The sequence below is a fragment of the Galleria mellonella genome, unplaced genomic scaffold (assembly GCF_026898425.1).
Source record: "Galleria mellonella isolate WM207_F2 unplaced genomic scaffold, CSIRO_AGI_GalMel_v1 utg173, whole genome shotgun sequence".
Classification (NCBI taxonomy): domain Eukaryota; kingdom Metazoa; phylum Arthropoda; class Insecta; order Lepidoptera; family Pyralidae; genus Galleria; species Galleria mellonella.
This window is the reverse complement of record NW_026442016.1, coordinates 1,735,676-1,748,299: the sequence shown is the minus strand read 5'-3', so window position 1 is coordinate 1,748,299 and position 12,624 is coordinate 1,735,676. Positions and strand designations below refer to the sequence as shown.

At 38.7% G+C, this 12,624-nt stretch overlaps 1 protein-coding gene across 11 annotated transcripts in view; it reads left to right on the top strand.

The window, feature by feature from the left end:
• LOC113515645 (PH and SEC7 domain-containing protein) overlaps positions 1–12,624 on the top strand; it is a 31,431-nt gene that overhangs the window by 14,721 nt on the left and 4,086 nt on the right. For 4 of the 11 annotated variants that reach the window (XM_052893421.1, XM_052893415.1, XM_052893425.1 and 1 more), the window contains 15 exons: positions 527–664; positions 1,724–1,835; positions 3,024–3,163; positions 4,044–4,157; positions 4,870–4,976; positions 5,229–5,608; positions 6,007–6,182; positions 6,655–6,848; positions 7,506–7,704; positions 8,577–8,767; positions 9,851–9,977; positions 10,459–10,560; positions 11,226–11,370; positions 11,768–11,890; positions 12,564–12,605. In XM_052893421.1, coding sequence (XP_052749381.1) covers positions 527–664; positions 1,724–1,835; positions 3,024–3,163; positions 4,044–4,157; positions 4,870–4,976; positions 5,229–5,608; positions 6,007–6,182; positions 6,655–6,848; positions 7,506–7,704; positions 8,577–8,767; positions 9,851–9,977; positions 10,459–10,560; positions 11,226–11,370; positions 11,768–11,890; positions 12,564–12,605 — 2,290 coding nt within the window. The remainder of the gene's footprint in view (positions 1–526; positions 665–1,723; positions 1,836–3,023; positions 3,164–4,043; positions 4,158–4,869; positions 4,977–5,228; positions 5,609–6,006; positions 6,183–6,654; positions 6,849–7,505; positions 7,705–8,576; positions 8,768–9,850; positions 9,978–10,458; positions 10,561–11,225; positions 11,371–11,767; positions 11,891–12,563; positions 12,606–12,624) is intronic. The other 7 variants (XM_052893420.1, XM_052893418.1, XM_052893419.1 and 4 more) reach the window with 7 other exon arrangements.

Genomic DNA, 12,624 nt, shown 5'->3' with positions numbered 1-12,624 from the left:
CATACGTTCTAAGGAATGTAATCCTCGGCTATACATACATAATACTCGTAGTAGACCATCCTTATTCTCATTTGGTTAGCGCCACATACAAGCATATTTTCATTTGGATATTTTGGCGGCCAAACGTAGTAGCCGCCATTAGCGTATTTTTGATAGCATGAATACTTATGCGAGCAGTCTACGCGGATCCTCCGCCATGTGTAACGCATCATATCATAAAATACCACTTTCCATCAGGTGAACCATCAGCTTGTTTGTCATTCCAAATTGCTTAAAAAAAAACATTAAAAAAATTGCCGATCTTCCGTCGACCGCAATTCGGCGCGCGGACGACTGAACAGTGATAGAACGCGGGCGTTTTACAGCGCAACGTCAGTTTTAAGACCGATCTTTCGCATATACTGTGACCGAGATTAACACCTTGATGTATTGGCGGTCCGTCGCGGGTGATCAGCGACCGAGGATAGGCTCGATACGGCGCTGGCGTTTGTATTTCATAGTCGAGTAAATGTATATCGTGTGCTAGATACAACTCGACGCCGGCGTCGCCGTGCGAGAGCCGCGCGTGCGGGCGCGCGGAACTCGCGCAGCGGCACAACTCGTCGCCCGACACCGGCCTCGGCCACGCCGCCCTGCACGCCGCGCGCTCGCCCATCGCCTTCAGGTGGACAAGGCCGACCCGCCCCACCCTACTCACCCCACCCCACCCCACTCTACTCCAGGGGGAAAGGGGAATGTTAATAATGCTGTCTAACACTCCCATTATTAGCAATATACCCTGTCAGGTCGACCTCCATGCGATTCCCCTGAAACCGTCGTGATTAATTCTTGTGGAATTCGTCATGATGGGCCTTTTAACCTGATTTTATTCTCACCTATCATCTCTTACTGGTGCCCAGCCAGCGTCTACTGATAGTGCTGGCAGAGTTACCGTTCCATTTTTATCCATAATAAAAAAACTTCAATGTTTAATTATATGTTTTCCGTTCTTTCGTTGCGCGACCGCATGTGCTAACAGTTTTGTATGTTGTTCTTACCTTTTTGGTCCAAACCTCCCTGGCCAGCCCCTTTAGACAAAATACAAACGAATCTATCAATAGAATCGCTTCGTTCAGCGCTCACATGAGAGAGAGAGAGAGAGAAAGAACAAGACAGCGCACGTCGCCGTCTTATTCTATCTCATGGACTCGTTAACGTTAACGATTCTATTAAAAGAATAGTTTGTCCACTTGTCCAGAGGGACTGATTATCGTTCTTTGCGCTTACTGTTAATCTAAATCAATTTTTATTGGCATATAAATCATATAAGTGTGCAATATTTTTTATTTTGCTTAACAATGAAATAGTTTATTTTTACGATATCCTTTTTTTTGTCTTTTTTGTTTTTTTTACATTACTTGCCGTTGCCTGCGTCTTCATCCTGGCAAAAATATGCTATATCTGCATGCATCCATGGCAATTTTAGAAAATCTACCCTAAGTACTCGACACAATATAGGAAATTAAAGTATCTTAGTATTATAAATTCATGTTTACATATACACAAATATACATTTGAAAAATGGAAACTTTAAATAGCTGTAAATCGACACTTCAATTTCCTTAATCGCTTTATAAATTGTACTTAACAATATCCTGTTTTTGTTCGAAAATATTTTGTTAAATACATTTATTTGTTACGAATATTATTCTTTATATTTTATTTATTTATATCAATTTCCCAGGTTTATATCGCAGCCCGCGTCGCCGGCGGGCGGCGGCGCGTCCACGGGCGAGATATCGTCTGCGCGGCCGCCGCACACCGTGCGTACCTCGCGCTCTGAAGACCATTTACAGGTACGTGCCTATTACTTATTTGTTTTTCTTATATTTTTTTGTATCGCGTTCGCTTTTATATCAATAATTTGTATTGAAAACTGTTTTTACTTAACACGTACACGCCGGCGCGGGCCACCGTTGGCCTGCGTTAGACTGTCTCATTGGACGGTGCGTACCACCGTCGGTACGCACTAGATTGCCTTATCTGGCGACGCGTACCACCGGTGGCCCGCACTAAATTGTCTTTTCTGGCGGCGCATACCACCGGTGGTACGTATTCGATTGTGCTATTAGCATCAATTAGAGTGCCGCCTCGCAGCAAAAAACATTAAAGTCGGCCCCGGCGTGAACGTGTTAAACTCGAAGTTCCCGAAACTGTATGATAGAGGTTTTTTTAATGGGTGATAATGGAATGGTAACCTCGCCTGCGCTATCGGTATACGTTGTCGGGGCACCAGTGAGTGATGATAGATGACAATGAAAACAGGTTAGTTAGTCCATCGTGACGAATTTCACTAGAATTAACTACAATGGTTCCCAGGGAGAACCGCGTGTAAGTCGACCTGATAGTGTGTATTGATAGCAATGGGTCAGTTAGACCCCATTATAAGCAATCCCTTTTTCTCCGTATGATAGTTTATCAAATAGTTTTATAACTTTAAATTTACATACAATATATCAATGTAAATATAAACGCTAAGACTGCGTTTGGTAACTGATTAAAGGTCGGATCCATACTATATTTAGTCTGTTTAGTTTCGCCATCGGTCTGGTAAATTCTAATCATATTCACCCTATATTATACTAACGTGGATTGGACCTAAATATTTCTTTTTTTCTTTTTTATTCATTAGTACACATATGTGTACATAGCGAACTTAATGCTAAAAGCATTCTCTCCCAGTCAACCATAGGGAAGTGTCAGAATACTCGAATGCAGTAGTAGTAATTATTGATATAAATACATACTAAAATTACATATATAAACGGATAAATATATAAATAACAAATATATTTACACATATATAACATATACTATATTATACACGAAATTGAGAATAATATAAAGTACTTACTGCTCGGATAAAGTAAAAAAGTGAGCATGAACGTTGTATATGAATATTTGTACAACTTACACTAGGCGTTCATGTGGCTAGTGGAGTCTTTTGGTTGCCATAGTCACGGCTGCTACATGAGAGGATTAAGTTTCAGAAGGAGTCGTCGCTGAGCGCCGTGGCGGTGGACATGGAGGAGGACGTGACGTCATCGCTGAACACGTTGCTGGACGCGCGGCCCGACTCGGCCACGCCCGCGCCGCGCTCTGACTCGGACGCCGAACGGGACAGGTACCTGTACTTAGTACGCTGCTATATTCCCCGTCCTGCTTCCACTCACACTTCGCTATAGCGGGGACTGCTACATTACGTGATGGACTAAAATATTGTATACAGCTGAAGTATATATGAGTGACTAAATTTCATATTTAAAAACTAAGAAATACTAGTAGAATTATTACTAGAATTAATACATTCCACTTGGTGAAACTTTGAAGAAAAGAAGTTAGTTTTCATAATCATTAATTGAAATAGAAATACTTTCAGATGACAAACTAAATTGAACAATTCAAATTGTTATTTTACATTGTACAATACAAAAAGTTCCTTATATACTTTACTAATTATCAAGCTAATTATTAAGCTAAGCTTTTCTGCAAATGTTTGCTTTTAACCGACTTAAAAAAGAGGTTCTCAATTTAGGTATGCTTTTTTATGTTTGTTACCTCATAACACTGTCAATTCTAAACTGATTTGGAAAATTCTATTTTTTTATTATCAGAAAAGATATACGTATAGATTGGTCTCATAGGAATTTTATTCAAATTGGTTCAGGTAGTTTAATTTTTAAACCAAAATAAATGAATTTATATATTTTTTATTGCACTTGAACAATAGATACACGGGATTAGTTTAACAAATTGTTAGCAAGGGAGGGCTTATCTCTAAAAGAGATCTCTTCCAGCCAACCCAGTGTAGTTAGAGAAAAAATAATTGGCGGGTAATCTAGTGCAGGAAAGGTACAAGTAAAAATAATAATTTTGTCACAATTGAAGTTTTTTTTTTAGTGTGTACACAATCTTTAATTATTAGTGGTATAATAAATGAAAAATAATATCAGTAGTAAGTAATAGTACTGAGAATAGTAAGTATAAAGAGCCGCGCTGTGCAGGATCGTGTGGACGTACAACGCGCCGGTGTCGAGCGCGACGGAACGCGCGTGCAACGGCTCCGCCGCCACCTCCAACTCCACCTCCACCTCCATATCCGACGGCATGTCGCAGAGGCACGTCTCACTGCTTTTATTAAGGGACCCTTCACACTATATAACCACAATATATAATCTAAGGCTAGCTTCAGACTATAATGCCGACTAAAATCACGGTTCATTCTCGGTCCAGTAAAATATTATCATGTAAGAAACAATTTATTTGACCAGACCTAAAATGAATCAAATTACTTTTGATTTTCCCGTATGGGTCCCAGCATAAAATAGGCTACCTGTTACTTCTCGTAAGTGTCATAAGAGGAGACTAAAGGAACTTGTGGCCGAGGGATGGGCAGCAGCGTCCCTCTTAAAACATTAAAAGCCTAACTGCGGTTGCCAACCCGCCTGCCAAGCATGTCAACTATTGGCAAAACTGCCCTTATAGGAAAGGCTTATGTTCAGCAGTGGATAATGGCTGAAATAAAAAAAAACTTTTAATTATTGTGAAATTATGAAAATATATTCATGATTATTATGAAAATATAAATCTTCCTGCTTTATTGGTTTACGTTGACGTAAACCAGTAATGGATTATAATTGAAGATGAAGTTAGCTTCACTGAATTCTCCAGGCAGACCATGTGGAGGTTGATCTAAAGTAACAAAGCTAAAATCAGTTTCCAAATAGCGGATACTTCATCACTGTACCTTGGATCTGCTTCGATTCCTAAATGTTTACATATAGGTTAGCTAGATGACAGTGCTTGAAATAACTAAGTATTTGTGCGTAGCAGATCGTCGTCGCCCGCGTCGCCCACGTCCGTGTCGTCGTCGGTGATGTCATCGCGGGCGACCCCCCCGCACCGCCCGCCGCCACACCCCCACCGACCACTCAATGGTACGTTGCGTTTACCACACCTACATTTTTATATATAAGACGATATTATAATAGTACATCTCATACTAAAATCTCAATTTGAGAGATATAATTATTGATATTCATCTTTGTAATTGTAATGAATGTTACTTTTGACATATCTCTAATGGGGTCAAACATTTTTTAATCAGTCTCTTAAAAAACATCGTTGTCTCAATATTAGTTTTTTTTTATCACGATCTTGCTGATAAAAACAAAAATATAACCTTTCAGGAGACATGAGCCTCTCAGAAGCCGTGTCCAACATATCTAGTCCAGACTACCAAGATCAAGACGACATGTTTGAGACGGGTCGAGACTGTCCTCGTATGGAACTCTCTGACCCCTCAGACTCAGACTCAACCATCCTCGTCTCCGAACCTTGCCACAAACGAGCCAAGTCTAACTCCACATACTCAAACGAACATGGCAGTGATGTCACGTTAAACGGTGATCACAACACGGATTATAGAATTGTTATACAAGTTAAAGGGCCAGACAAACAAAACTCTAATACTAATGAAAATGTAAATAATAATAATAACAATAATAGTAACTATGCACAGAACGGAAAGGAGAATGGTCATAATTCACCAGAGAATCAAGGATACCAGGTCAGTTTATTTTTTGCAGCAATATTTATATCCCAATAACTATATATTGTTGAGATGCGTGTGCTGTAGTACTACTCGATCAATGTAAAAAATGCAATATCATTTGGCATGTTTATTTTTTGTAACCACAAGATAACCACAAGACGTTATAAAAAAACGTAAAAATATGAATTCAACAAAACATTTCATTCTGAGAAAGTATAAACAAATATCAATTGTCACTTGCACTATGCTACAATATACAGATAGACATATACTCTTTATGGGTTTTTCCAAAAAGTTACAATAGTAAAAAAAGAGCCTTAGTGTTAATTATTAAAGTACAATTTATTTTACTTATGATTTGGTTTTAAATAGAGAGTCAAGATGAAAGTTAATATGTGTACATACTGTGATAGGAATTGGGTAGCGGTTCGGACGGTGGGTCAGACGAAGGCTCGGACGGCGACTCACTGCACTCGTTCCACTACAGCCCCAAGGCCGTCGACATCCCGTCCGCCGAGCGCCTCGCCAAACGCCTCTACCACCTCGACGGCTTTAAGAAGTCCGACGTCTCCAGACATTTGAGTAAAAAGTTAGTTAATTTAATACTTTTTACTCGATTTATACTTAAGCTGTATTTATTACGAAGATCTAATGAAATAATCAAGCAAATCATTACAGACCATACCTTAGATAGGCATGTTCTGAAATGATAACAACAGTCTTATACTTTGTTTCTTGAAAGGATGAACATTCATAATATTTTTTTTTTTTATGAATTTGTAAGTTAAAATTGAGGGAATAGTTGTGATAGATGATGTATGATTATCCGGCTCGCAGGACTAATCTTGGGGATACAACCCTATTTTCGTAATAAAGGACACTACTGGCGAATAGTGTCCTTTATTACGAAAATAGGTTGTAGTTAGTAAAACAAGTTAACTTCCATTTATACACTGTTTTTTTTTTTTTTTATATTAAATCTACATTAATCTAAAGGCGAAATGCATGCGTAAGAACTAATTAAGATAGTGAAATAATGTGCTGTGTGTATGCCGTGGCAGCAACGAGTTCTCGCGCGCGGTGGCGGAGGAGTACGTGCGGCACTTCTCGTTCGGCGGCGCGACGCTGGACGCGGCGCTGCGCTCGTTCCTGGCGCGGTTCGCGCTCAGCGGCGAGACGCAGGAGCGCGAGCGCGTGCTCGTGCACTTCTCGCGACGCTACCTCGAGTGCAACCCCGGCTCCTTCAACTCGCAAGGTGCGTCCTCTACACTCACACCTTCCTCCGACCTCGCTCGTGGCTGCACTCCCCGCGCCGCTACTTCGAGCCTCTTTCAACTACTAATGTTTAACCTTTTTACAGCTCAACTTCATAGCAGTTGCTGTGTCTGCATTTGACTCATTCTATTTTACATTTATTTATTTATTTTACACTTATTGTATCAACTAAAAAATACACTGGTGATATGATATTTTTAACCGGTCAGCTTACCAAATATTTCTAACATGTCAATCAATGGGAATAAATTTTAATAATAATAATATTTTTTTAATGGATGTAAATGGAATGGTCACCCCGCGTGTGCTATCGGGATACGCTGGTGGGGCACCACTGAGGGATGATAAATAGATAGATAATTTATTTGCATTACTTACAACACGCAAACTGTAAATAATGCAAAGCTAGCTAAGCGAAGCTAAGTAAGCTTTGCTTAGCTTTAGTTAGATAAGAATGAAGCAGCTCGGTTGGCCCATCGTGATGAATTTATCAAAAATTAACTGCGATAGTTTCCAGGGCGAACCGCGTGTAGGTCGACCCATTACTAGTATGTTACTAGTAATTGGTCTTTTGAATCTCACTATTAACAATCCTTGTCCCTCCAATAATTAGTGTTGTGTGTGTCTGTGAATACAGATGCGGTGCACACGCTGACATGTGCGATCATGCTGTTAAACACGGACCTGCACGGCGGCGGCGCGGGCGCGTTCCGCCGCATGTCGTGCGCGGAGTTCATCGACAACCTGGCCGACCTCAACGACGGCGACAACTTCCCGCGTGACACGCTCAAACACCTCTACCACGCCATCCGCACGCAGCCACTACAGTGGGCGCTGTTAGTATGCGCAACATTCACAACTTCTATTGCAATTTATTTTTGTACGTGTTATGCGAAGTGAAAGCCAGTTCTGGACTGATTTGATAATTATTTAACCAACTTCGAAAGAAGTCCACCAAAGTGGTATAAAAAAAAAGTGCATTTTGTTTGTGTATAATAAGTAAAATGACGCCAATTGGATGCCCTGGATTGATTTTGATGATTATTCAACCGTCTTTAAAAGTTCATTTGTATTATGTTTGTTTATGTTTATAATTCTAGATTATTTCTTATGGTTATTTTATTACCGTCTTGGTTTCGTTCTAATCTTGATTGAAGTTGGTTTTTAAGAATTTTTTTTTTACTGAAATCGTTATTATTATTAATTAATTGCTTGTATCTGACATTGTTTATATGTAAAACTCCTATCATATTCAACACAATGTAATATTGTTATGAATAAATTGAATTGAATTGAATTAAATATAAATTTCTAGTTAATTTTTAGTGACAATTCTGTAATGAATATACTAATAATACGGTTTTAATTTTTTTGCTATTTATACCTTACTATCCATTTTGTGTAAATATAGAAAAAAAAAATTAAGAAAAATCTTAAATTGGTAATAATGCTATATTGTAATATCTTGACAATCTGATCTGAATCTTGAATAACTGATCATTCACGTAATCTACAAAGAGAGAAAAACATATTTTTGAGGAGGTCCATATCCAAATATAACTTTTTAAACCATACTATTCTATTGATATTCTTAAACATAGTTTGATTGTATGGTCATTGAATAAGTGTATATATTCTATATTTAGTATAAACAACAACGACATACTTCTATAAGTTCAATAAAGCAATAATGACGTTGACGTTGCAGCGACGCGGAGACGGGCGGCACGGAGACGAACGCGAGCGGAGGCGCGGCGGCGGCGACGGCGGGCGGCGGCGGCGGCAGCGCACGACCTGGTGCCAACCCGTTCCTGGACGTGCCCGACCAGGCACGCGCCGTCGAGTACAAGAAGGGCTACGTCATGCGCAAGTGCTGCGTCGACGCCAATGGCAAGAAGAGTGAGTCGCGGCACACCTCCCACTACACTAGATCGATGACAAATGCTTTCACAAACATAGCCATCACACACCAACAGTGTGTTTCGGTTTGAAGGGTGGGATCTGGCGTGAATTTACAGGGTACAGAGGAATAACACATGAGTCCTCAGGAATGGCAACGCATAGGGTGTATCATGGGCGAAACAGTATACTCTGTTATGTCTGGTACTGCTTATATCTATAGGCGACGGTTATCACTTTCCATCAGGTGGGCCGTCAGATTGTTTGCCATTCTAAGTTGTATAAAAAAAAAAAAACAGTCGTCGTCATCATATCAATCCTTAACTGTCCACTGCTGAAAATAAACCTCCCCTTTGAAGGATTTTGCCAGTAGTTGCCACGCTTGGCAGACGGATTGACGACCGCAGTTAGGCTTTAGAAATGTTTTAAAAGGGATGCTGCTACACATCCCTCGATCATTAAATTCCCTTAATCACCTCTTACGACACCCACGGGAAAGGTAACAATAACAGTATTAAACATTTTTTTTATACAACTTAGAAAGGCAAACAAGCTGATGGCCCACCTGATGGAAAGCGATAATCGTCGCCTATAGACATGAGCAGTACCATGGAAATTATACATACATAACAATATACATGCATATGATGAAGTAAAACATACAAGTGATAGATTATTATTTTAAGAAGACTTAAAATCTAATGTCCAACCTGTGATAAAGTCAATAAATGTTCTCCACGCAACATTAGCTGCAGTCCTGATTGTCAGTTTTTATCATAACAATATTGTCATTCGACCAAATTGTATATTAATCTCCAGCCAACCACTGACATTTGTCTTTAAATGGACCAATGAATTCTTTAGAAATTTGATATGATATCTGACTTTCATATATTTTATAAACATATTTAACTCATATCTTACATACATACATACATATCTGTCACGCCTGTCTCCCATTAGGGTAGGCAGAAACAATGGAAACAAACAACTCCTAAAATAACTTCTTTTTTTTTTTAATTACTATTGAACTATTTTTTTTATATCAATGAATATTACATATTTGTATTATGCTATCAACAGCACCATTCGGACGGCGCGGCTGGAAAATGTTCTACTGCACGCTTCGGGACTTGGTGTTATTCCTACACAAGGACGAGCATGGCTTCAGGCGGAACCAGATGTCGGATAACCTACACAATGCGATACGGTAATAATATCTACATTTTAAACCGCCTGTAATCTTCACTTTTCTCCCGTGAATTTAATAAGGTTATGAATTTAATTATGTCAAATTTTTTCTACTATTTAGGCACATTGAATAATAAACATCAAAATATTTTTAAATATTGTTCATATTGTTGTATATAATATGAACAAATGTTTATGGACTGCATAATTTTTTCTTTTTTTCCAATAAAAAAAAAGTAGAATAAAAAACATTGCCAGTATGCTGCACATCTGTTTTCTTGCAGTACATTTTTTTTTTTAATTTTATACTGCTTTAATAATAATAATAAACTCTTTATTGCACACAGTAGAGATGTATACAAGGAGTATTTATACAGAATGTGCATATACAAAAGGCGGCCTTATCGCTAAAAGCAATCTCTTACAGACAACCTGGTTTAATTAGATTTTATTAGATTTATAAGCTGAAGTTATATAATAGTAAATGTTTTTTTTTTTAGAATACATCACGCCCTAGCGACGAAAGCAACGGACTACACAAAAAAACAGCACGTCTTCAGATTGCAAACTGCAGACCAAGCTGAATATTTATTTCAAACTAGGTAAGCGTATGCTCACTAAGCAAATCTATTAAATCACCAATTAATCTATTATTGTATTTATTAGAAATTATTCTTTATATATTTCTCTTTAAAAAGTATGTTACCTGATCTAAATTATTGATTTTTTTTTTTAAATTTACTATAATAATATGGTACTCTCCTCCAAAAATCCAAAGAATTAAAAAAATGTGAGTAAAAGTATTTACCAAATTTTAATCTAAGAATATAATACTCCTCTAGCCGGACAACTGCTGAAGGTGTTGTCTCACAAACACTAACAGAGCACCAAATCTGTATATAGTCACATACATTGAAGAACAAAGAAGGGTCTTGTCATGTTAACATAAACAATCTATACCTTCTGTAATATAAACTTTGTTTAAGGTGGAAAACATTTTGTTTGTGTACATATTGTTAATATTTATAATTTGTATCATTCTTTGAAGGAAACAATAGAGAGTTTTCATTAATCCATTCATTCACATCACGAGATATTTGGTAAAAGTTTTTTTATTACTGTTTGCCTCTGTAAAACTCGTATAACAAAATGCTCATGTCATGCACATAGCTTCTTGTTATAGTTTTACTAAAACTTTTAATTCAATTAAAAATAGAGTACTATATGAATATTTAAAGTAAAGTGTGTGTCGTATGTTAAATGACAGCGATTCCAAAGAGCTGTGCTCGTGGGTGGAGACTATCAACTTCGTATGTGCGGCGTACTCGGCGCCGCCGCTGGCCGGCGCGGTCGGCTCGCAGCGCAAGTTCCAGCGGCCGCTGCTGCCCTGCACGCACACCAAGCTCTCCATGGTATGCCCTCTCACATACTTGTCTTACATAATACTAATGAAATCTTTCGAATATAATATAAATTAGGATGTAAAGTATTTTACATTTGTTGCTATTATTCACACTGTAAAATATCTTGAGCCAACTCTAGTTGACTTAATAATCCCTAAAAATCTTAATTCCGAAATGAATTGCAAACGGCAACTAATTCATCACAATCGTACACAATTGGACTTGTACAGTCGATGTTATATGTGAAATTACTGAACAATAATTTCTTTCTTATACACCTTATAATAATAAACAAGCTGACAGCCCATCTTATGGAACATAATAATCATGAAGTATTGGTAAAGTTATTTGTCTCTATATTAAAGTATGTCTGTAGTAAGTAGTATATATATATACGTGTGCACAGCGCGAACAACTAGCGGAGCACGAGGAGCGCAGCGCCCGACTGGAGGAGGAGCTGGCGGCGCTGCGGCACGCCCGGGACAACTCGCCACACGCGCGCGACAAGGAGCACTACCTCGTCTATGAGGTCGGTCATCCTCGCCCAACAAATTTCAAGCATTTATTGTCTCTCACTAAATACAAGATCCCCATTAAACTTGAGAAATATTCCTTAGCTATCTCCGTTTACTACCTGTAATATGTTTGAGATCCTCATTCTAATTGATGAAGGATAATTTTACACTATTGAGAATTCTTTCTCACAAGGAACCAGCTTAACCAAGGAGCTTATTATTAAAACCAGGATGTAATGAATGAAATATCAATTTTTCCTATTTTCTTCATTTACCTACAATAAACTGCTTACCTACCTGAATTATTCGTAATGCTACTTTTTTTTTATACAACTTAGAATGGCAAACAAGCTGACGGCCCACCTGATGGAAAGTGGTAACTGTCGCCTATAAACATGAGCAGTACCATGGACATAACAGAGTATACTGTTTCGCCTATGATACCCCCCATGCGTTTCCATTCCTGAGGACTCAGATGTTATTTTTCTGTACCCAGTAAATTCACGCCATATCCCACCCTTCAAACCGAAACACAGCCATGCAAACATAACTGCGTCACGGTTGAAACACGAATGGGACAGAGGTACCGAAGCAATCGACTTTTGTACAGTCTCCCTCTAGTACATAAATAAGTATGAAAGTATCTGGTTCATGAGTGTGAGTGCGTGTGCGTGTCGTGTGCGGCAGGTGAAGCGGTACCGCACGTACGCGTACGTGATGCGGTCGCGCGCGGGCGGCGCGGGCGCGG